The sequence below is a fragment of the Polyodon spathula genome, chromosome 3, assembly GCF_017654505.1.
Source record: "Polyodon spathula isolate WHYD16114869_AA chromosome 3, ASM1765450v1, whole genome shotgun sequence".
Lineage (NCBI taxonomy): Eukaryota > Metazoa > Chordata > Actinopteri > Acipenseriformes > Polyodontidae > Polyodon > Polyodon spathula.
Window position 1 is genome coordinate 5,666,849 of NC_054536.1, and position 26,413 is coordinate 5,693,261.

General features: G+C 37.6%; 1 protein-coding gene across 6 annotated transcripts; it reads right to left on the bottom strand.

The window, feature by feature from the left end:
- Positions 1-225: 225 nt before the first annotated feature.
- Positions 226-26,373, bottom strand: LOC121310971 (cAMP-responsive element modulator-like). Of its 6 annotated transcripts, XM_041243844.1 has the most exons (9): positions 26,243-26,373; positions 17,687-17,807; positions 16,063-16,197; positions 9,694-9,791; positions 8,767-8,909; positions 7,298-7,486; positions 2,091-2,247; positions 413-557; positions 338-379 (listed from the first exon to the last, which is right to left on the bottom strand). In XM_041243844.1, the coding sequence occupies exons 2-8, from the start codon at positions 17,801-17,803 to the stop codon at positions 413-415; spliced, it is 984 nt and encodes a 327-aa protein (XP_041099778.1). In that variant the 5' UTR covers positions 17,804-17,807; positions 26,243-26,373; the 3' UTR covers positions 338-379. The 6 variants fall into 6 exon arrangements, with proteins under 6 accessions (XP_041099777.1, XP_041099781.1, XP_041099778.1 ...); XM_041243843.1 differs by having other exon boundaries at positions 226-557; positions 26,243-26,372; XM_041243842.1 differs by lacking the exon at positions 338-379 and having other exon boundaries at positions 464-1,142; positions 26,243-26,371.
- Between the last annotated feature and the right edge of the window lie 40 nt (positions 26,374-26,413).

Genomic DNA, 26,413 nt, shown 5'->3' on the forward strand with positions numbered 1-26,413 from the left:
GGACACCTGGTGAGAAACATGTAAAATATTAAATGCCTAACAATGTAACATATCTAGCCAGGTTGTGTGTATATGTGTTATGTATTATATACATATTAGTTTGCTACATTATTTTTATATATATATATATATATATATATATATATATATATATATATATATATATATATATATATATATATACACACACACACACACACACACACACACATACATACATACATATAACAAATGCTTTTTAAGTTAAGTTAAAAGAAACAAAAATACCCAATAAGAACTATGGAATGTAATATAGCGGAGATGAGAAAAACAAAGATAGCTTTTTTTTATTTATTTATTTATTTATTTTTAAGCTGCTTTAACACACCCTATAAAGCGACTGTTTCATTGCAGGTGTTCCATGTGAATGCATCTAATTTGTTTTTCCACCGTAAATGTCTTTCAGGCTTTCAAGTTCCTCAATTAACTTCTTGTTTTGGACTTCCAGCATTCCAACACGACTCTCCAAACACTTTACATATTCCTTCTTCCGACGGCGGCACTCTTTGGCAGCGTCCCTGCAAAGAGCAGAAGTGACAGGGGCAGCACACAATGTTTACATGCAAAAAAGCTGGTTCATGCTTGAGTTATGTGACTATTGGGACACGCAACCAGCTGGAGTTGAGAAATTATAAACTCTGGCAATCGCCCTTGGATCGCTAGACAAACGACTCGAGAGACTAGAAATCACTGAGTGACAGTCGCATATTTGAAGCATTAACCAGCCTTAACTCTGCAGATGTAGGAAAAGTGTCAAACATGAATGTTATAAACATGGACATGATCAGTTGCTTCCACCATTCTGAACAGAATTCAAAACGTACTTTGAAATAGTAAGCCAACATTGAGAGATTGGGTACAAGATACTGAAAAGTGTCTTTGCCCCAAGTCTACAGTCTATTGAACCACTTCCTCTCAAGCCTAGATCAGTCTTTTTGTACAAAGGCCAAAATGGTGGTTATTCCGTTTTATGGCAGTAAAGGTCTTTTAGAGCTTTGAGTTCCTCAATGAGGGTCTTGTTTTGATTTTCAAGCACAGCCACACGATTTTCAAGACATTTGACGTATTCTTTCTTCTTCTTGCGGCACTCCCGAGCAGCCTCCCTGGAACCAACACAACAAATGTGACTAAAAGAATCCAGGAGAAAAAAAAGCCCACTGAACCAGCCTAATCCACAGAAGTTACTTTTTACCATCCACTTCTTTCGGTGTTTAATAACAAACTTGGCAATAGGCAACACAAATACCATGAACATCACAACATAAAACAAAAAATGAAGTGTTAAATAAACCCCTACATGTAATACAAGACAGAAAAAATCTAAGCTGTATTCTTTCTCACTATTTTCAACACTCAATGAATGTGTCCCGTTTATCGAGGTTTCTCCATGTTATGATATATTTAACTGAATATTAGTTTCTGCTCAATAAACAGTTAACATTAGGTCCAGATCTTTGCAAGAAAGGCAGTATTTTTAAATCCCCAAATGCAGACAGGGGGCTGCATGCAATAAATTCAAGCACAAGGTTCCAGCACATAAAGAACCGTCACAGCCACATTAAAAAACAACATTTTTTTTTAGAGAAATTTACATGAAAATAAACAAAGAAAACTACCCTGGCCATATCAAGGAAACAAAGATTCTACAAGAGAGGAAAGCAGGGATACTCTGGAGCAGGGAATGCATGGATTGGGTGCAAAAAGTAGACAGAAGGCATGATTCAATGCCGGCAAATGGGAAAAATTACAATGGAATCTTGAAAACGTACAAGACACAGGTGCAGAATGAGGATTTCTTTTTCTTTTTTTTTTTCTGTTTCAGCTGTTATTTTGTGTTGTCTTCCATACCACAACCTAGTTTGCTGTCATTCTCTTCACAGCTGTTGCTTTATAAGAAAGTTCAGGGGCCCATTTCAGAGCTAAGTTTAGTTTATTTTTTTTATTATTTAAAAAATAAACAAGACATGTTACTGGAAGAGAACATATACTTAATATTAGGTTAACAATGTCACTATTTTATTCATATAACTTTCATGTTTGGGAGCCCATACCTGTTTTTCATGAGTCTGTGTTCCCTTTTCCGCGTTACCTCATCTGCAAGCTGCTGTGGGCTGTGTAATGATCCCGGCGAGGCTGCCATCACCACTCCCTGGGGCAAACTTGAAGTTGGTGTCCGGATCTGGTAGGTTGGCATATCCCCAGTGGCAGCTGAAAGAATATTAAATAAAATTACATTTTCTTGTACAGATCATTTTAATATTGCACAGCACCAAACCAGTACCATTGTGATTATAATTCTAGCATTTCATTGCAATATTCCTATTCCATTAAAACACACACCAAAATAATTATGGTGTTTGGTGTTGTTTTTTTGCATGTGTAATAATGCAATTTTCTTGATAAAACCTGAAGTTACAAGAGATCTGGCTTTTACTGTTGTAGTAGGTTCTGCTAGTTAAAAGAAAATACTAAAACTGTAGTATAGATATAGAGTAGGGACAAAAAGCATACATCTTGATAAAAATAAAACATATTAACATATCAGAGCAGAATAAATAAAGGTTACTGTTCTATCAGTTCTATGGCACGCCTGATAAGGCATTGCTAAATAATTTGTGATATACAAATTACTGTTGAGTAAAATTATTAAAATGTCATTACTCAGAAGTGGCATAAAACGGAATAAAATTCCATACAGCAATTTCCACTGTGTTTTAATAAGTTTTATGAATATGTATTTGTGGAACGGCAGTGTTGCGGTATTCTTGTATTATTGTGTACTGTTAACAAACTACTATTGGCTTATTCCTCCACATTTTCCAGCAAGACAATAAGAGATTTAGAATCTTTTTCAGATTGCATTGTAACTAGACAACAGCCACAACGTCACAGTACAATTAATTAATACAGTAGGACTTCAATTAAACCACAGCAATAAAAACAATTATGCAATGAATGTTGAATCTTGTGCAGTAGAACTGCAATATAGTTTATTGATTTCCACAGTAATTTACAAGATATTTAAACACCTGTCACTAGTAAGTAACTTCAGGGAGCTGTTCTAGCATCTTGAATTGTTCCACAAAGAATAGGTTTTAAGGTTTAACAGTTACAGTATCCTGTATGCATACTAGCAATCAACAATCAAGGAAAAAGCTTCATTAATGTTCTGGCCTCTTATTCCTTAGCAGTTAACAGAGAACAGAGTACACCACTAAAACAAAACTATCAGGCCTAACTTACATTAGTTAAAAAATGCTGACCATGACAAAATAACTTTTGATAGTCAAAAACATTAAAGAATAAAGTATCACCGAAACATATAAAAACAATCAATTTGTGTCTACCAACCAAAATAATTTGAGACAAATAAAAAATCCCAAACTGCTAATTGGTTTGAGTGTACATGAACACTAAACAGGCTTATTTAAATAAATAGCTTAAAAGCAAGCTTCCAGGTTTAAAAGCTTTACAAAGGTTACTAATAATAATAATAATAAATAATAATAATAATAAAAACACATGTAAATACACCAAACATTTGTGCTACAGTTTACTGGAAAGCTGCAATTTATTAAGGAAAGCACCAGCAACTTCCAAAGACTGCAAACAGCTGCAGATGATTACAGCAAATGGTTAAATCTGGCAGCAGTGCCTGGCTCCTGCAAAAGGAACTGCCTGTAATCCCAACATGACTAGACTGACGTCAATGTACACCTTATTTGCTATTTAACATTTACATCTCCCTGCTGAGATCCGATTCCAGGAAGCCTAGTGACGTCAGTCATGTGAAATGTGCTGAGCATGTAACCACTTCAGACAGAGGAAGAGTAAACAAGCAAGCTGGGCAGCAGCTCTAACATTTATATATTTTTTTGGAATAAACTCCAATTCTTAATTCATAAACTGTTTTACAAAAAAGCATATATTGCAGAACAAATGTTAAAATTGGCAAGAGTCAAAAAGTAATTTAGAATACAAAGTGTTACCTGCTTTTCCCTTTCTTCTAATTGTTTTTTTTTCCCCAAATAAAATGTCAGTGCTGTGATCACACACACACACACACACGATCAGTTTTATATTTATTCTGTTCAGGAAAAAAAAGGAAGTATAGAGCTTAAATGAACAAAGGCATGCTAATTCATAAAAAAAAAAACCAAGGAATAGTAAAACAAAAGTTCAAATGCTTTCTAAAAACATCTACACATGGCTCAAGATTCATAACTTAATAACAAAACTGTACTTAACACTTTCATTGCTTTACACAAAAGACATGACAGCATCAAGATACACTACACTGATAAGTAAACAATGCAGAGAACATGTTAACAAAATTAAAATCTTCAAAATAAAATGTCAGCCACCTACCAAATTCTGTTTCATCCCCTGTTACAGCCATTTATCTGTTTTATTCCAAGAGGAACCCTCTCCTGCTTTCTACATGAAATGCTCCGAATCAGCAAGTATGTGTAGGATTACAATTAAGGGCATTGACATCACAATGACATCACTGGCCTTACCAAGTCAATAGCATGGTTTGTGACTGGAGCCACCCCCCTCACACAAAGATCATCCACTACTGTAGAGGGCAATGACAGCTGTACTGCTTTTGTGTTAGCACTTTTAATATACAAAGAAAATATTATACTGTATTAGGTCAGTGCTGTACTTTTGATGTTGCCGTCAGCTCTAGGTGTTGCTCAAAGTCAACTTGTTTGTGTTCAAATCCTGCTACACTACAAAAACAAATCTATAAAAAGCTGTGTGAAACTTGGTTCACAATTCAAACAGGTCAAATTAAGTATATCACATAGAACGCAGTTACCACATGCTTCCCAGCTCCCACTGTCGCTGGCTTTAAATCAACTCTCAACTCTCTTGCTATCCATGCTCTTTAAGTGTGATATCTGCTATTAGCTGCTGTGTTGTTGCTACTAGTTCATGTATTATGCACTTTTCACAGTATATGATGTATTATATTTTTTACTGTATTTCATGTATTATGCATTTTTCACTGTATTGTATTATATATATGTTTTTTTTTTTTTTTTTACTGTATATCATGTATTATGCATTTCTCTGTATTTAAAGTATTACAGATTTTCTTGTTGCTACTGCATCTTGTAAAGTGCTTTGTGATGTTGGTCCACTATGAAAGGCGATATATAAAAGATTGACAGATAGATTGATTAAATATATTGTACTGCATAGATACCACTTAAACATAAAACAAGTATACAACTCAAACGTCTTCCTCCAATACACAAGTAAAACTGCCTGTGTGTATGTTTATACAGTCAAACACAAAAATATTCATTCTCCTGCATACACTACGCAAAATAAGAAATATTATTTATTTCTTACCAGACATGTCAAGGAAATTCATGGTTTTATTCAATTTAATATAAGCATTTTACAGATATTTAATTCAGACTCTTATCTTTGTGCCTTGCTGTAGGGAATGGGTTGTTTCTTCAAAGCTGATTAGATAAGGCACAGAACACAAACTGTGTTACCTCTTTGAAGCCTGCCTTCCAAAATGTTATCTGATTGTAAGAAGTCATAAAACTTAACAAAGGCAAGCTATAGCTACAATGTAGTTATCATTATTGTGTCAAGTTAGTTAAAATGCTTTACAAATCATTTTTAATTACATAACTTGTAGACAACAAATTTAATAGTTAAGTGTCCCAATAAATCTGAACTGTTTATTGTGTTTTAAACGATTATAAACTAAACTTTTTTTTTTTTTTTAAATACTACCATTCATTGTATTATGATGAGTTTTATAGGCTTGTAATCATAATTTTGTAGAGAATGAAACTGAAATTTGGATGCTTCTCCAATTAATGTAACTAACGTTATATGGAATAGGAGGTTTAAATGATAAATGTAAATTTCTTTGATAACAGAATAGACGTATACATTCCATTGCTAACACACCCTTTTTGTCTGACATGTAACTGTCTATCAAATACTGTGAACCAATGGAAGGACAGACAAGAATTTGTTTACAGTACAAGGAAACGCCTATACATCGTGTTATTTAAACTCAAAACAAGGATTTTAACTCTCTCTGCTCTTCTCTCTGGAAGCTGGACTCTCTCTGGATTCTCACTAGATTCGCTCTTTCTTCAATCTTCAAACTCCAAAGTTCTTCAACAAAGAAGCAATGATGTAATTAATCTTCAAAGCTGTCCCGGAGATGATGGGCGGTCTCCAACGAAAACTTTTGCCTACAGTACAGACTTCGCAGAGATATTGCACAGCTAACTTATATAGAGAGGACGTCTGTGTTAAGAAGACTTGTTTTAAACATCGCACCAACAGAATAAGTATTAAACTTATATTGTGCGTTTTACAAGTAACTGAATTGAAGCCATGATATTGATATCGTCACATGCGTACCACATTGCCACGTGGAAGCTAGAGCATGTATATGTAATGCGTGATGAACTATTAAGACTGTTTCACTAATGCAAAACTATGACCAGAGAGCACATCAGGAATTATGAACATTTAACAATGCATTACTTTTCCCTGAATGTTTTAATTAGTTTCTTCTTCATACATATGTGTTTAACTATGAAGCTTATCCTTTATTCTTCTTCCTTTGAGACTCTGAATAAATGTAGTAATAATTTGGATTGATAGGTTTCTTTTTGTCTTATAACAACTACACATTTATGATTCATTTGAAATACTTAAACATACATAATATTAATTATTAATCTCTTTTCATCATGAATCTTGGGATAAGCCAGAATTGCTAATTCTTATTGAGGTATTGTGTTTATTATGGTTAATAATTACATTATGAACTATAATGGGTATTTTCTTTAATGGTAATTGGCAAGGACACAGTTGACATAAACAGTAGATATTCAGCGTAAATATGCAAGACAAACGCCCTTATCCAGGACAAGTTGCAATTGTAATATTCATGGTAATAAAAGGTCAAAATCCCATTCAAAGAATTTAACAAACAAAGGTTTGGCTTTTGCCTTGATAAACATTGTATTAAAAGCAAGTTGACAAACAATTTTGCAGGAAAGGAATTTTCACAAATATTGTTTTCAATCACTGCTATTACTGATTGATTTAATATCCGTAACAATCAAAAAACTAACCACCCCTAGTCACTGAGCTGGGATGTTCTAGGTTAATTGATAGCACATCTTGTTATCCATTCTCCTCTTAACAGTTTTGTGACCCCACCCCACTCCCTTCCCAACAGTTAACAGTCAACTGTACATACCTTGTACAACCACCTGGCTGCCGGGTACAAAGAACTGCTGGGTTCCATCACCTGACTGTGTGGCATACTGCACAATTGTAGCACCAGACTGTGGGGTTCCTGAATTTGTCATGGTAAATGTCTGTAGTCCCTGAACACCATCAGATCCTGGATTGGCAATCTGGATTGTCCCCCCTTGGGCAATTGCAACTAAAATACACACAAATTGTCCAGTGATAAATAAAACTGTCTACATCCAATGTTATCTTTAAAAAATAAACAAATAATCATGCTGTATCAATACTAACATTACTCAAGGCACTTCAGATAATTTAAGTAATATTGATGATTCAATTTAAGATAATAGTTCCTGCAATTCCAGCACTTTAAGGAATACAAAGGATGACATTGATTCATCTTTTTTTTTTTTAGAAGGGATCAATGACTGATACAATTACAAAAATAACTAAATCGTAAAAGTGTTCCTACCCACATATTCACTTTGTATGCATAAAACAGTACTTAAATGATTTAGGACTTTCCCGAAAACTAAGGCTGCATTCACACTGGGTCCGCTTCAGATGGACTCGGCCTGGTTCATTTAGTTTGAAAGAAACAATGGTCAGGATTCGTTTTGGATGCAAGCTAAAGTTTTGGGTTTTTTTTTGTCCTTTTCCATTTTTTTCAAGACCCAGTTTGTGTTCACAATGCAGTTTGCAAGTGCACTCGGCTCATTTATATGGTGTGTGAGCCAGATATTTACAATATCCTACAAGGCATACTGATCGATGGCAGCTGTAACATAGCATGTTTTAGATTCTTACATATTTTTGTAAAAGAAAGCAGTGGTGGAGCACTTTATTACATAAACATTTATCTCTGTTAAATATGCATATATGTAAAACATGGGGTCAAGACTATGGCTTTTAAGAGTAAGTAGCAGGGCTCTGAAAAATATAGCGTTACACGTCCCCAAGTGTTGCTACAGCTGTTTAAATAACGTACCTGTCATTTCTTTTCATTGTTAACATCCTTGACTGCTTTTTTCAAAATGGCCGCTCTAGTGCACTGATAATGCCGCTCTAGTGCGCTGATAGTGTAAGGATTATTGCCCACATTGTCAAACAGGTAACAAACCAATAACAATCCATGATGTGGTACAGAACATCAAAGCTAGAGCTTTTATTTTTATTTATTTTAAATCGCAGAGATTTAGAGGACAGATCTCAAACCCCAGTGTACTAGAGCGAACATTCTGAAAAAAGTCTGAAACAGACTTCAAAAGTTTAAAAGTGTAAAACATTGTTAGGATGTTAACAATGAAAAGAAAAGTTACAGGTACTTAACAATTGAAGCAATATAGGAGGGCATAGAATGCTATATTTTTGAACCCCGCTACTTATTGGTTAAAGACAGTAGGGAATCCTTTTAAGCAAATCACACAACGACCTGTCTCTTCTTTGCTTTACTAAGAAAATTGTTCAGCTTACTGTATTGCCCAGTGCTGGTCTGATAGATGGACGTTGGCACTGCCATTGTTGCTATGTTTGAAGGTGTAACCTCTTCTTCTGACTTCTCCTCTTCAATCTTCGGAACACCCGGTGTATCTGAAGATAATTCGTTAAGAATTTTTCTGCAAATAAGGAAAAATAAAAATAGAAACTTTATCCAGGAAATGGCCATTCATTGTTTCAGTAAAACTGGACAAGTAATTACCAAGATAACCTTCAATAAAGTGAGACAATGAGGTGTCTAGTTTCATTACTGTTGGATAACAGCATATAGAAATGTACATAAGGATGACATTTGTGTCTACATGAGGAAGAATTAGAAACCAAAACTGGACAGGAACATAACACACACGAATGAAGAGGTCCATATATTATTTTTTATAATACATGGATACCCTTGTGATGCTAATATTATTAAATTAATATTAAAAGAAGAGGAGGTTCAGCAGTAGTTTGCTTTTTTAAAACATAGTGTTTCAGTGCTGTACAGACGTTCTATGTCGTTAACCGTTTCTCCAGTTTCTCTGAGATAAGAATGTACCAGCTTTACTTTCTTTTTTTTCTTTTTTAACATTCTAATTTTGTTGATCATTAATGAACATTTCTGTACTGTGGGTGTTGAGGAGTGATTGAAAATGAGACATGTTTGAATTGTAAGGGGAGTCTAATGGGTCAAAGTTCAAATATATTTATCACTTTTTTACATCACTACTGTGGTATTATGCCTTTTTTTATAGAATGGCTCCGGATGTGTGTGTGTGTGTGTGTATATAGACAGAGTACACAAGTAGCTTTCGAGTTAAGGTGGGAGAAAGCAGTAACTATAGAATTGTGGGTAAATCAGAATATACATACATACATACATACACAAACACACACACACACACACACAAATATACTCCTCACCTGTAAGACGGTCGCCTTGAGAGAATTTCTCTTCTTTTCTTTGAGTCTGTAACACCGTCTGCTGATTGTGACTCATCTGTCTCTGCTATTGCAGCTATCTATAAGAAGAAGAAGAAGAAGATGAAGAAGAATATGGAGAAAAAAATGCAATCCGGAATATTTGAAAGTTTTTTTTTTTTTTTTTTTTTTTTTTTTAATGAAAAACAACAATATCTATAGGTAAATTTGTATTCCATCAGAAGTTTGATATAAAATGTAAAATGAGTGCAATAGAAGAAAATTAATATTTTGCAGGTCTTGGTTTACCCAATTTCCTGCTTCATGATCAACAACTTGACAAAGTGGAAGTCAACAATTATAAATATCTACAGTACTGTATATGTTTATGTGACAGAAATATTCTGGTGATAAATCTCCCTCCCGACCTGTGAAGGCGCTAAAGAACGAGAGGAGAAGTATCTGGAAGGGCTGGCCTGACAGTTCGTTTCCGGGACCAGGAAGTGGGTCAGCCTGGAAAGAAGCGAGACTCTGTTGTAAGACCGTATTGATTTGAAAGGTAAACGAGGGGCAGCTGCAAGTAATAAAAAAGACAGCTGCAACCGTTTACCTAGATATCATGCAGGATTACATATACGGGCCAGGGTAACGCTGATCTTTTCCTTTGTTTGGGTAACGTGAGGAGAGAAGGACTGAGACAGGAGCTATCAGAGTGAAATACGTCTTGTGTGTTGCCTTTGTTTGTTTATAATTGTCTGTCTTTTTCGCACCACTAGACAGTTAAAGCACACCTCCGGAGCTATCGCCACGTAAAGCACTATCCGGAGCACCACTGCACAGAGCACCTGCACGTTTGAGTAGCACCCAGGACTGGTGACCGTGCCTTTGTTTGTTCGAGACTGTACTGTGTTATTCACCATCCCCGCGCTTAACACATTGTTGTGTACTGCTGGGGATTTATTATTTGACGGTCGCCAGACCTGGAAACAGCACAAATAAACACTTGTTCACTGAATTACCGTTGTCTGTTCATCACTCCTGCACCGTATCACCGTTACATATGTTCCCCTTACCAACCACTTTGCCACAGTTTAACATTAAAAAGACTTATCAGCCTCTTTAACACACAAATGCCGCACTGAGCCATCTCATAGATTTTTAAGTGTATTTTTAAATAATTTTTCACACAGCACAGAATTGCACACACACAGTGCCTTGCAAAAGTATTCAGACCCCTGACCAATTCTGTCATATTACTGAATTACAAATGGTACATTGAAATTTCGTTCTGTTCGATATTTTATTTTAAAACACTTAAAATCAAAATCAATTATTGTAAGGTGACATTGGTTTTATGTTGGGAAATATTTTTAAGAAAAATAAAAAACTGAAATATCTTGCTTGCATAAGTATTCAACCCCCACACATTAATATTTGGTAGAGCCACCTTTCACTGCAATAACAGCTTTAAGACTTTTGTGGTAAGTATGTACCAGCTTTGCACACAGTTGCGGAGTGATTTTGGCCCAGTCTTCTTGGCAGATTTGCTCCAGGTTGTTCAGGTTGGTTGGACGACGCTTGTGGACCACAATTTTCAAATAGTGCCACAGATTCTCAATGGGATTGAGATCAGGACTTTGACTGGGCCACTGTAGCACATTCACCTTTTTGTTCTTGAGCCACTCCAGTGTTGCTTTGGCCTTGTGCTTGGGATCATTGTCCTGAGGAAAAGATAATTTCCTCCCAAGCTTCAGTTTTTTAGCAGACTGAAACAGATTCTCTTGCAGTATTTTCCTGTATTTTGCTCCATCCATTCTTCCTTCAATTGTCCAGTCCCTGCTGATGAGAAGCATCCCCACAGAATGATGCTGCCACCACCATATTTCACTGTAGGGATGGTGTGTCTTGAGGCATGGGCAGTGTTAGGTTTGCTCCACACATAGCACTTTGAGTTTTGGCCAAAAAGCTCTATCTTGGTCTCATCTGACCACAAAGCCTTTTCCCACATCGCAGCTGGGTCACTCTCATGCTTTCTGGCAAACTCCAGACGTGCTTTCAGATGGTACTTTTTGAGTAAAGGCTTCTTTCTTGCCACCCTCCCATACAAGCCAGTGTTATGCAGAGCTCTTGATATGGTTGACTGGTGCACCATTACTCCACTCCCAGCCACTGAACTCTGTAGCTCCTTCAGAGTGATTGTTGGCCTCTCTGTGGCTTCTCTCACAAGTCTCCTTGTTTGAGCGCTGAGTTTTGAGGGACGGCCTTTTCTTGGCAGTGTCTGGGTGGTGTGATGCAGCTTCCACTTCCTGATTATTAATCCAACTGTGCTCACTAGGCTATCCAAACACTTGGATATTATTTTGTACCCTTTTCCTAATCTATGCATTTGTATTACTGGCTGGAGCAAGGCGACAATGGTCAGGGGTTTGTAGATTCATCAAGGGAGAATAAAATGCTTGAGGGAGAAGGGCCTCGCATTGATCAGTACTTCTTACGAAGTCAGTCAAGTCAGTCGAATGAAATCTGGCGACAAGAAGCAAACCACAGTTCGCAGGATATCAGCACCCCTGTCATAGATGTGAGGAGGACTTGCGTGGATACAACTAGTGATGAACCTAATGATCTTTGCGAACCCGGTCAGACAAACCAGCATAAGAGAGAAAAGATTCTCAACGGGCACAAGCCTGGAGTTAAAATGCCAAGAGCTTGTGAGAAAACTGCATGGGACAGAGTAAACACAGAACTCTGTTTTACTTTGGAATGGTTAAATGGAACAGTTGAAAAGAAGCTGGATATATTTGGTGACATCATCTACGCATATGGAAGCGAGAGGTTTGGAATTGAAAAAAGGAAAGAAGAAGTACAAACTATTCCTGGAAAGTCTAGACAGCAGCAGGAAATTGAACGCTTAGTTAGAGAAAGGAGGCAGTTGAGGAAGCAATGGAGAAAAGCAGAGCAAAGTCAGAAGGAGGGACTCAATCTGTTACAAAGGGTCATAAAAGATAAGCTTGCAACACTGCGCAGAGCTGAGCGCCTACGGAAGCGCTACAGAAAGAAAGAGCGTGCAAGAACTAACTTTTAGAAAGATCCATTCAAATTTGTAAAGAAGATCTCACCAGTGAGAAAAATGGCATACTAGAATCATCTAAGTTTGAGCTGGAGAGATATTTGGAGGAGACACATCAAAGATTAAAAAAGGCAGGAGCCTATGTCAATTCATTCAGACATCCCACCGATCAATCCACCGGTTTGAATACCAAATGGAGGACTGTGCACCTAAGTGAAAAGAAGTAGAGCAATCTGTGAAAAAAGCTAGGGCATGATCATCTCCAGGGCCTAATGGAGTTCCATACAGAGTGTGCAAGAGTGCTTCTGGAGTTCTACGAATCCTGTGGAAATTGATAAAAGTGGCATGGGAAAAACAGGTTGTACCAAGAGCATGGTGTTGAGCAGGTGGAGTCTTTATACCAAAAGAAAAGGATTCTACAAGCATCTGTCAGTTTCGTCCTATTTCCTCATTAAACGTAGACGGCAAGATTTGCTTCAGCATTATTGCGCAGAGATTGTCAACCTATCAAAGAACTGCTTCATTGACACTTCAGTACAAAAAGCAGGCATTCCAGGTTTCCCAGGATGCTTAGAACACATTATCGTAATCTGGCAACAAATTCAATTAGCAAAAAAGGAGAGGAAGGAGCTCCACGTGACATTCCTGGATTTGGCTAATGCATATGGTTCAGTGCCACATGAACTTCTTTGGGCAGCATTTGATTTTTTCAGCGTACCGATGACAATAACAAATTTAGTGGAAGCCTACTTAGGAGATTTGCAATTTAGTTTATCAACTTCATAATTCAGCACTACATGGCAATGTCTAGAAGTTGGAATAATGGCAGGATGTACCATTTCTCCACTGGCTTTTACCGTGGCAATGGAAGTAATTATTAGGGCATCAAAATGGGTAGTGGGAGGAGAGTGCTTGGCTTCTGGAATGCGACTACCACCAATTCGAGCATACATGGATGACATGACAACAATGACTACAACAGTAGCCTGTACTAATCGGTTATTGGGCAAATTAACCAATAACACTGAATGGACACGAATGCATTTCAAGCCCACTAAATCAAGGAGCCTCTCTATAATTAAAGTAGGAGATAGAAGGTTCTACATCAATGGTGAGGCAATACCAACAGTGTCTGAGGAGCCAGTGAAAAGTCTAGGGAAATGGTACAATGGGGATCTAAAGGACACATTTCGTGTGGGAGAAGTTAGACAACAAGCAGTGGAAGAGTTGAAGAGCATAGAGAGCAGCACTTTACCAAGCAAACTGAAACTCTGGTGCTTTCAGTTTGGTCTATTGCCAAGACTACTGTGGCCAATGACTGTGTACGAGGTTTCCTTGACAACAGTCGAGAAGCTGGAAGCTTTAATCAGTTCACACGTCAGGAAATGGTTGGGAGTTCCACGTTGCCTCAGCAGAGTGGGACTTTATGGTAAAGGAATACTGCAGCTACCAATCTCTGCTCTAACCGAGGAGTTTAAGTGCGCCAAAGTCCGACTGGAAATGACATTAGTAGATTCACATGACAAATGCGTAAGGAAGGCAGCACCTGTGTTGAAAACTTGAAGAAAATGGACGGCAAAGAAAGCTGTGAAAGATGCTAAGGCTGCCCTTCGAATCAGAGATATGATGGGGCAAGTTCAGCATGGAAAAGGAGGTTTTGGTCTCAGTTCAGCTCCTCCTACATGGCACAAGGCAACCCCAGCTATACGGAGGAAGCTGGTAGTCAATGAGGTGCAAAAGCAGTAGGAGAAGATCAGGTGTGTTAAGGCCATTTCCCAGGCCAAGCAGGGAGAATGGATGAGATGAGAAAGTGTGGAACAAAGCAAGATCGGCTGGCAAGAACTATGGACAATGGAACAGAGCAGGATCAGTTTCCTCATCAGATCAACATATGATGTTCTCCCCTCACCACAGAACCTAAACCTCTGGATGGGTGAGGATCCCTCATGTCCTTTGTGTTCATCACAGGATGTAAAGTGGGTCTTAGCCAAGGACGGTTTACTTGGCGCCATGACCAGGTGCTGCGATGTTTGGCCTTAGCATTGGAAGACAAGCGTAACCTGACAAATAAGTTGCCACCAGTTCCATCAAAGCATTACACAGAAAAGACAATATTCCTCCATCCAGGAGAGCAACCACTTTTTCCACCTGAGATTGCCACCCCTAACCTTAAACCAGACATTGGCTTGTGGTCTGGATAAGCACGCCTTGTTCATCTGGTAGAGTTAACAGTGCCATGGGAAGATGCTGTGGATGAAGCATATGAGAGGAAGAAACTTCGGTATGCTCAACTAGCTGCTGAAGCGGAACAGTGAGGATGTCAGAGTTTACCCAGTGGAGGTGGGTTGTTGAGGATTTGTGGCACACTCTACAACCCGGTTTCTCAGAGACGTCGGGTTCAGTAGCCAAGAGTTGCATCGCACAGTGAAGAACTTATCTGAAGCAGCAGAAAGGAGCAGCAACTGGCTGTGGTTGAGACGGAAAAATTCTGGATGGGGATCTCAAGCACAATAAAAAGAAAGCAATGCTAATGTACAGGTAAGTAAGCTGGGCTGAGCTGAGTGGGGGACGGAGGGTGCCCACTTGAAAACCCCAGAGATGTACCCTACTTAGCTCAATCCAGACGGTTGTCATACTGATGCGCTGGGGAGACCGCACTGGGTTGATCCCCGGAGCAGGCATCGCAGCCGTTGTGTATGCTGATGCGCTGGGGAGGCAAAATGAGCTGATCCCTGGAGCCAGCATTACACTTCAGCAATCAACACCAGACAGAAGGATATCTACATCATCAGATGGAAAACAACACAAATGGATGGAGATGCAGATGGATCACATTAGTTTTCTTCAAAGCTACGTCTTAGTTGGGGCTTATCTTGGCGTGAGCCAAGTTCAAATCAGCATGACGTTCAACATCTACTCTCATGTAATGGAAATCATGAAAAAAATGTAAGCATGTAACACCAATGCCAAAAATACCCAACACGTCCAGCATACATGCAGTCACGTGAGATGTTCACTTTCAATCCACACCCACTACAGAACTTTAGTGGTGGCACAGCATTTCACACAGGAGTTATGACAATTCAGTGCTGTCTCCGAACCACTCGCAAGGCGGTTCAGAGATGGTATAAAATGTATACTTGAATCAGAATTACAAATTTGAATTTTACAGCACTTAAAACTACTAACCTTTTATGTTCCTGTATAACCACATTCCTAAATAAGTGCATTGTAAATGGTATTTCTCTCCACAAAATTAGGGGGGAAAAATTGTGGTATTCAAAGGGTTCAAATCCCTGGTTTACCTGAACAGTCTGTATTTGTGGTGACTGAATGACTGATTGTTGTGTTGCCTGAATGACTCCTTGAACCTGTACTGTTTGTCCGCCTGGTAACTGAACCACGGTTACAGCTGGGGATCCTCCTGCTGCTCCAGAAACCTGAAACAATTTAAAAAGAAAATTACATTTTCAATTACTATAAATCACATACAGTAATCAGCCATGCTAAATAAATCTGTAAAGGCCAAATACTTTTAATAGATAAAACCACAGCTATTTGATCTCAGACACAAGACTAACAATTTTCAGAGGAACCATGTAATTACCGTTAATTCAATCAATATTTTGTGTGTCAGTTTCTAAAGTGGTTTGTAGAGTGGCCAAGGAGAAGGTTGCATGTTCCTTCTTCCATCACCTTGGTACAGAATGTAGGAAGTGAATCTGGAAGAGGAGGAATCATGTGAGAAGAGTTGCAATACCAACAAAGGTCAAATTACCCTCATCTTCCAGATTGAGAGCCCAAGACACAGAAGTTGGTGTCCACTTGATGTCTGGATTAGTGTAATACTACATCATATAATTAAGAATAGGTGCTTAACTAAACTTTCAAAAAACATGCAAGGTAAACTTGGGCTGTATGTTAACAGGGCTCCGAGAACGTAATATTGCATAGGTTTTATTTATATTAAAACGTCAATTATAATTTCAGATCTTAAATAAGAGGTTAAAATAAAAATATATATATTGTACCGGACATCACCAACAAATTTCCCTGAGAAATTATTGGACAATTTCAGAAGGAAAGAGAAAAGATCTTTGGCTTAAATTCTGGTATTGATGTAGAGGCATCTTAAAGTAGTTGTGGGTGTTGGCAGTCTAAAGACCCAGTGAAGTTCACTTCAAACTTTGGATTGAAAGGGGGGGGGGTATGGGTGGTAATCAGGTTGTTTCCTCCTCTCCACAAAACAGACCAGTTTGGTCCCCTAAAAGGAAACGGATTGCTGGTACAGTAAGTTTATTTATGCAATACATAAAAAGGGCTGCAGTGTTAATTTTTTCAGCCAATTGAATCTAGTATACAATTTATTTTCTCAGATTTGAGTCAAATGTCTGCTGAATCAGTTAGAAAGCCAAGCAAAAGTTTGGAAAATGTAAGGTCTGCCGAGAACTATTTTAGAATTTGGAATGTTTTATGCAAACAAATGTTCGCTATTATAGACAATTTCTTTATAGAATAACTTAAAAAAAATGTTTTCTTTTTGGATGTTTTTTTTCATGTCAACAACTGCATAAATCAAAAGCTGTGGTGTATCATGTTCTTACATGTTTAATGTCTTTGGGGGGGCTTATCTGGTTACTGAGGTTAAATGGCCAGCTAATACAGGAAAGCTGTTAGTGTATATTGTGGAAAAGGATGCAGGGCTAAAAGAATACCAATAGACAGAAACTTGGTGTAAAAAACTAAAACTACACTAAAATGAGAAAATTGGGATTAAGAGTTAGCCAGAGGTCACACCAGTGGAAATATAGGTGCACACACCTCAAGTTCAAATACAGGGGGCTTACACATTAGGAAAATGCGAGAAGAGTTCAAAGATGAATTATTTTCTAGTTTCCTCTTTTTCCATTGCTCATTTTGCTTATTTACCTGTGTAACTGTTGAAACTGGAGAGTGAGTAGACTGGCTCAGGATTGCTTCTCTGTCAGAAACACAATCGCTAGCACTTCCGTCCTGCTGAGAGTCAACCACAGTTTCCATGGTCATTGGACTAAAAGGAACACAAAAAATATATTTCTGCTTATCTGCTCTACTTCTAAAACTATAAAGTTCAGTAAGGTAAGTATCCCAGCTGCTGTACGCCACATGATGCTGACAGTATTATCACGTACATGTACAGAAAATGAAACAAATGGATTAAAACACACACACACACACATATTTTATATGATTATATATATTATATACATACACACACACACACACACACACACTCAGTACCGTGAAAAAGTATTTGCCCCTTGTCTGATTTTCTGCATATTTTTTACACTGAATTTTAAATCAGATCTTCAACCAAAATCTAATATTAGATAAAAGGGACCCTGAGTGAACAAATACAACAAAATTGATATTGATTTCATTTATTTATTAAAGAAAGTTATGCATCACCCAATGCCCCCGTGTGAAAAAGTAATCTCCTCCTTAGACTCAATAACTGGTTACGCCACCTTTAGCAGCAATAGCTGCAACCAAACGCTTCCTGTAGTTATTGATCAGTCTCTCACAGCGCCGTGGAAGAATTTTGGCCCACCCCTTCATATAGACCTACTTCAACTCAGTGACATTTGTGGATTTGACAGCACAAACTGCTCGTTTCAGGTCCTGCCACAACATCTCAATGGGGTTTCGGTCTGGACTTTGACCAGGCCATTCCAAAACTTTAAATTCCTTGTTCTTCAACCATTCTGATGTAGACGTGCTTGTGTGTTTCGGATCATTGTCTTGCTGCATGACCCAGCTGCACTTCAGCTTCAGTTCACGGACAGACGGCCTGACATTCTCCTGTAGCATTCTGATACAGAGCAGAAATCATGGTTCCTTCAATGATGGCAAGTCGTCCAGGTCCTGATGCAGCAAAGCATCCCCAAATCATAACACTACCACCACCATGCCTGACCATTGGTATGAGGTTCTTACTGTAGAAAGAGGTGTTTGGTTTTCACCAGACATAACAGGGCCCATGTTGGCAAAAAAGTTCCACTTTTGACTCATCTGTCCATATAACATTGTTTCAGAACTCTTGAGGATCATCCAGGTACTTTTTGGCAAACTTGAGATGAGCATTCATGTTCTTCTTTGTGAGCAGTGGTTTCCGCCTTGCTACTCTGCCATGAATCCCATTTTTTCCCCCAATATATTTCTGATGGTGGAGTCATGAACACTGACCTTAGCGGAGGCGAAAGAGGCCTGCAGATCCCTGGATGTTGTTCTAGGGTTCTTTGTGACTTCCTGGACGATTTTACGCCTTGCTCTTGGAGAGATTTTGGCAGGACGGCCACTCCTGGGAAGATTCACTACTGTCCCAAACTTTCTCCATTTGGACGATATGGCTCTGACTGTGGTTTGGTGGAGCCCCAGAGCCTTAGAAATGGCTTTGCAACCCTTTCCAGACTGATAGGCATCAACATTATTTCCAGAGGTCTTCAGGCATTTCTTTTGATAGTGGCATGCTGTGCCTCTAGAAACTGTGTGCGGACAACTTCACTCTGATGGTAAGGGCCAAAGTTAGTCAGATTTATATTGGGCAGTGCTGGCCCAAAATAGGCCTGCTTGTTAACCAAAGTATTCCAACAGCTGATCCTAATTATCCCTTTAATTGGGTTGAGTTAACTAGTGGGGGCAATAACTTTTTCACACCTGAAGAGTGCATGTTTAATTACCTTGCACACCAAACAAATGAAAGAAGCACCAAACACTAGTGTTAATTTTTCTCATACTCCCTCTATATATCACTGCAACCCACAAAAATATCTGACCAAATTCAATATGAAAAATGCACAAAATCAGACAGGGGGCAAATACTTTTTCACGGCACTGTGTGTGTGTGTGTAATTTATATATAATTAGTCTTCAATTCTGTATATTGCAACCATTGTGCTTGAGGTGAACTTCAACAGTTAATATTGTCCTAGAATCTTGTTATCGATCATCTGCCAGCTTATAGCTCTCTGATGTTTTACTGTCCAAAAACATCCCACGTGTATAAAATTGCAAAGTGTTCAGCTATATAAAGATGCAACATCTACAAAAGGGGCCAAATCATACAAAAAGGATCAGCCTGTAAAGATTCAATAGCAAAAGAATGGCCAAGGTAAAAAATACACAACTGGGGCAAACGTGGTCCCCCATTTCTATTGCAGTATGAACTACTAGCAACATGAATAAAGAAGCAGGGGCCATTATTACTATAAAAGTTAAACAACATACACTTGGTGTAAACTTGGCCCCCCATTTTTTTATTCATGTTGCTTCTTAGTCATACTGCAATAATAATGGGGGGGTGGCGCAAGCATTTATTTATTTTTAATGTTTCCCACTCTATGAAAACAGGTGATTTAAATTGAAAACTGTCTTATTTTTTTCTAATAAATGATGATGTAGATTATATTAGCTGTAATGAACTTGCATAAAAGTGTAGACTTTAGGCAAGATGATTGTGTACATAAACATAAACGTAACCAGTGGGCACTGTTAAAAATTGTCAGTCCTTATTGTAGGGCCATAAAGTACTGTTTCACTATTACAGCATTGCAGACCTTTTCAGTTTACAAACAAACATTTCAAAAGGAGAAATCCAATGTGCAGTTTCCATTTTTTGATATCAACGAATACTACTGTTTTGCTACTTAAATAACATAGCTAGATTCACACGCCCAGATTAACACTAGTCTTGGACTACATAATGCAAATTTAGGCAGTCTGTGAATCAAGCTATCAGTCAAATTTTATGATGACTTAATACATGTATGTGTTATAATTATAAATACAAGTATTTATCATTAAGTAGCACATATTTTGTTTCTTGTATATATGTTCAGATGTTTCTATTGTATTAAAACTTCAACTCATAACATCAGTAAAGTAGGCAACCACCTATTTGTTTTTTTTTTAATAATGATTCTGAGTGCTTATGAAAAGATATAAATTAGCAGCACTAGAGACTAGGAGTGATTAACAGATAAGTGGTCCTGTTCTTGGTGACATCTGTTAAATCTCCTGCCTCCAAACACTCTTATCCTTCTAAACATATTTCACAGTTGTTTTTTTTTTTTGTGGAAGCAACGGGTGACCAGTGTGAAAAAAATAGTTAAAATTCACTAATAATAACTTCTATTGTTTTTTTCAGTAAAAGGAAGAGTTTATGTCATGAATGACTAAAACTTGAGTTTTTGTGAACAAAATCTTAATCAAATGGTAATATCAGATTGAATGGTTTGCAAACAAAGTAAAAGGGGTGCTGAATGAGAATAAAATATATCCATCACTGATCTGACCAGGGGTTAAAACAATATGACAGTTAAATGGAACACCACCTATACAGTGGCTTGCGAAAGTATTGACCCCCCTTGGCATTTTTCCTATTTTGTTGCCTTACAACCTGGAATTAAAATTGATTTTTATTTGGTTTTCATGTAATGGACATACACAAAATAGTCCAAATTAGTGAAGTGAAATGAAAAAAATAACTTGTTTCAAAATATTCTAAAAAATAAATAACGGAAAAGTGGTGCGTGCATATGTATTCACCCCCTTTACTATTAAGCCTCTAAATAAGATCTGGTGCAACCAATTACCTTCAGAAGTCACATAATTAGTTAAATAAAGTCCACCTGTGTAAAATCTAAGTGTCACATGATCTGTCACATGATCTCAGTATATATACACCTGTTCTGAAAGGCCCCAGGGTCTGTAACACCACAAAACAAGGGGCACCACCAAGCAAGCGGCACCATGAAGACCAAGGAGCTCTCCAAACAGGTCAGGGACAAAGTTGTGGAGAAGTACAGATCAGGGTTGGGTTATAAAAAAATATCTGAAACTTTGAACATCCCACGGAGCACCATTAAAGCCATTATTAAAAAATGGAAAGAATATGGCACCACAACAAACCTGGCAAGAGAGGGCCGCCCACCAAAACTCATGGACCAGGCAAGGAGGACATTAATCAGAGAGTCAACAAAGAGACCAAAGATAACCCTTAAGGAGCTGCAAAGCTCCACAGTGGAGACTGGAGTGTCTGTCCATAGGACCACTTTAAGCCGTACACTCCACAGAGCTGGGCTTTACAGAAGAGTAGCCAGAAAAAAGCCATTGCTTAAAGAAAAAAATAAGCAAACATGTTTGGTGTTCGCCAAAAGGCATGTGGGAGACTCCCCAAATATATGGAAGAAGGTACTCTGGTCAGATGAGACTAAAATTGAGCTTTTTGGCCATCAAGGAAAACGCTATGTCTGGCGCAAACCCAACACCTCTCATCACCCCGAGAACACCATCCCCACAGTGAAGCATGGTGATGGCAGCATCATGCTGTGGGGATGCTTTTCATCGGCAGGCACTGGGAAACTGGTCAGAATTGAAGGAAAATTCTTGAGGGAAACCTGTTTCAGTCTTCCAGAGATTTGAGACTGGGACGGAGGTTCACCTTCCAGCAGGACAATGACCCTAAGCATACTGCTAAAGCAACACTCGAGTGGTTTAAGGGGAAACATTTAAATATCTTGGAATGGCCTAGTCAAAGCCCAGACCTCAATCCAATTGAGAATCTGTGGTATGACTTAAAGATTGCTGTACACCAACGGAACCCATCCAACTTGAAGGAGCCGGAGCAGTTTTGCCTTGAAGAATGGGCAAAAATCCCAGTGGCTAGATGCGCCAAGCTTATATACATACCCCAAGAGACTTGCAGCTGTAATTGCTGCAAAAGGTGGCTCGACAAAGTATTGACTTGGGGGGGGGGGGTTGAATACTTATGCACGCTCAAATTTTCTATTTTTTTTGTCTTATTTATTGTTTGTTTCACAATAAAAATATTTTGCATCTTCAAAGTGGTAGGCATGTTGTAAATCAAATGATACAAACCCCCCAAAAAATCCATTTTAATTCCAGGTTGTAAGGCAACAAAATAGGAAAAATGCCAAGGGGGGGTCAATACTTTTGCAAGCCACTGTAATGTAACTCTGTTTCACTGATATGGCAAGAGGTTTAAGCAATGCAGCAGTGAAGGGTTTGTCTCCAAGTTAAAAAGTCCCCATGACCTCAATATGGCAGCCATATAAAACCATGACAAAAATGTCAAGGTCATAAACAGATTTAGATGCAGGGTTCATATAACCATGCAAATATGAAGTCTACGTCATAAGGCTTTAACACTACGGCAGCGGTAGTTTTATAAAAATAACTGACATGAAAGGGTTGCTTTTTTCTTGTACAACACCCACAATTGAACTTGACCACAGAATCACAGAATTCAAAGTCAAATGACATCCATATTAGGTCAGAGGTCAAGGTTGCAGTGGAGAATGGTAGAATGGTGGTATTGCACTTTTGGTTAAATCCTTGTGTTATCAATACTTAGTAACTAAATATCACAGGGGTACACTTAATGTCTTTAAGAGGTGACTTCACCCTTCCACAATGTATTGTACATCCATTATTACCCACATAGTAAATTCTTCCACTAACAACTACGTCACCCAGAATATAATGTTTTCAGTTACTAGGAAACTGCAAACAAGACTAAAAACAACCCAACAAACATTTTCCAATCTCTGGCTAGCCCTGTTGTCTTCGCAGCCAATCACAGTAAGGGTAGGAAACAGTCGAAGCTACACAGGTTAACATAAACCCCCCAGTCCCACTACAAATCCAACTGGAACCATCGTCAGCAGCAACCGCTAAAAAAAAAAGGTGCCTATATTAAACAAATAGGTTTATAACGTATTAATGCATTTCCTTATTGTATTTATCCATACGGCTTTATATTAAAAGTTTTAACACATTGACCAATAATTTTGTTAAAATATAAAATTCATATATACAGAATAATAGATGGGCTTCAGCGAGTCACAGGAAAATAATTCCATCTAGGGTTTCTGTGACATCATAAATTACGAGACTGAAGGTCGAGTAATTTATAAACTGTCACAGAAACCCAAGATGGAATTGTTTTCCTGTGACTCACTGAAGAGGCCCATCTTTTTTTTTGTTTTGTTTTATATATAATACATGGATACCCTTGTGATGCTATTAAAGATGACGAGGTTCAGCAGTACAGTTTTGAAAACGGACATTTTGTGTTTGAATTGAAAGTGATGGTCTCAAGGTGTTGAATGGGTCAAAGTTCAAGTATATTTACCTCTAGAAGAATTCACTTTTTGACATCACTACTGCGGTATTATGCCCACAGTAAAACCTCATCTGGAGTCCTGGATATAGATTACTTGTTTTTATATATATATATATATATATATATATATATATATATATATATATATATATATATATATATATATATAAAACTGTGTGTGTGTGTGTGTGTGTGGTTAAATGTAGTCTGTGGGCACATAAAATGAATGGAGAACAGTTTTCTAGGATCATAAAGGTGGGCAGAAGGGAGACAGGGTGCTCTGAAAACAGCGTGTACTTTATACATGTACTTTTTAGTGCAGGAAAAACACCAGAAGGGACAATGATAATAGAACTATACAATGAGACTCAAATATCCTGTGGACTCCATTCCCAGGTTAGTTCACGCTTCTAGAACACTAGATGTGGCCCAACAGTTTACTCAATGGTTTACTGTTTTCAATAAAATACATAGGTTTCCTTTTGTTGCAATAGGTTTATTTTGATTATTTTTATTTTTATATCTTTGCATACTATATATTGCAGTTTGTTGGCAACACCATGCTAAACTTCTTTATGCTGAATGCATTTGGTTTAGTAATCAATACAAAATTCTTCTGTCTGGTTGTAAATTCCCCAAGTTTATAGACTGTATTTCAATAACGAAATGACAAACTCTGTAGAATATCAAGCCTGATATATGCGATTTATCACCAAATTAACCAAAATAATATTATTATAGAAAGATGGAAAATGCAGTGTTGTACATTTGTGTGTAAGAAAAAAAAAAAAAAAACACACACACAAGTACTCTGCAACAGTTTCCCGCTTTTTCTATGTATAGCGACTACTGGCATTAACTACGTGCATGTATTTTAATTTCCAAACGAGACCATTTTACAAACGTACGTACTTAACATATGTCTTGTAATCTTTAGTTGCTCTGGCTTTATTGCATAAATACTACTATAATAAACGATTCTCCTAGGCAGAGTGTAGTCTAGATTTTGGACAGATGGGAGGAGACAGGCTCTGCGCCATTTCTGGAACCTTCCTCTTACAACAGCTGCCGCCATTTTAAGTAAAACATTAAAAATAAACCTGTAATCGCATCCAAAAATATTAAACCATACACGTCTAAATGCCGTTCGGCATTAATTAACAAAAAAAGGAGAAAAAAAATAAAGTAAATGGAAACAACTATTCACTTTTGCCAAACCAAGTTTACCATCTTCCCGCTTAAAGGAAACTAAAAGTTAAACTGAAAATATCTAGAAATGTGTTTTACTATAGCACCAACACAAAACAATACGCATTACGATAACTGACCTCCACTCATTTACATTATTATTTTTTGTAGATGCTTTTTAAATGTAGTCGCTATTAACGTTCTATGTAACGGCTATCTGTCTAGTAAACATTCCAACATTGATACAAAAAAAAATAATAATAATCGGTCCAAATCTTTAAATTTGAAACGCAGTTGCCAAATGCTAGAGAGCCAGACATTGCATCACGTTTAATCTTATTTTGTCAACAGTGAAATAATCATTAGGGCACTCAGAAAATACACAAACAGGCGTACAGTCATACAATGAGTAAAACATTTTTAATCGCAAGTAGCTGCTTGTATTTTTATTATCTGATATATATATATATATATATATATATATATATATATATATATATATATTATATATATATATAAATATATATATAAGGATAAATGCTAAATAATGCAAATCAACAAAATAAATTTTTTTTAAACGAACTGCAGTATGAAAAGTTTCTTACTGTTAGCTCGACAAGGACTAACAATAATCTAACGTCCCTGAAAATTACAAAACCCCTCTTGTCCCTGTCCGTGATGTATGAAGTAATGTCCTTACTAAAAAACATATAAAAACAAAACGTACTTTGTTTCGTATCCAATAATGAAATATTAATGTAAGTTACGCCCTACATAATTATCTGGACAAAAATACCAGCACATCCATCGCTAAAAAAAACAGTTATTTCGGCTGGATTGTTCGGCACTCGAAATCAAAAATGTCGAATGTCAAAATATGTCAAACAAAAAAAAACAAGTGAATGTAGTAACAAAGGAGTCACAGGAGCCTGATCAAAATAACTACAAACTGAAAATGTCTTGCTCGTGTTATTGTTTTGATGATGTACTGAATGACACACGTAGATGTCCAACCCCGAGTCACCAGCAAGCCACTTTCGCAGTCTTTCCTCTTTCTTTTTTTTCCCTTGAAAAGCCTCCTCTTGTTGTTTGTAATGACTGTAATAACTTACCGATGTTTTTTACGTAGTGGGGCTCGTCACTGATTACGGTAGGAGTGGATGGCCTGAGCCGCTGCACACGTAGCCGCCACGTCAGCTCTGATGCTGCTTAACTGGGTAAAATGTCGCTCCTCGGCGTCTCCAACAAAAACCAAGGACCACGAACAAAAAATCAACCCACCC

Bases quoted from the DNA above. Each gene is read 5' to 3' on its own strand.
- LOC121310971 (XM_041243843.1), bottom strand. From the start codon at position 17,803: ATGACCATGGAAACTGTGGTTGACTCTCAGCAGGACGGAAGTGCTAGC. The intron at 8,910-9,693 runs GTGAGGAGTATA...CCTTATTTGCAG, and splicing joins TCAAGGCGACCGTCTTACAG to AAAAATTCTTAACGAATTAT. The intron at 2,248-7,297 runs GTATGTACAGTT...ATATTCTTTCAG, and splicing joins CAGCCAGGTGGTTGTACAAG to CTGCCACTGGGGATATGCCA.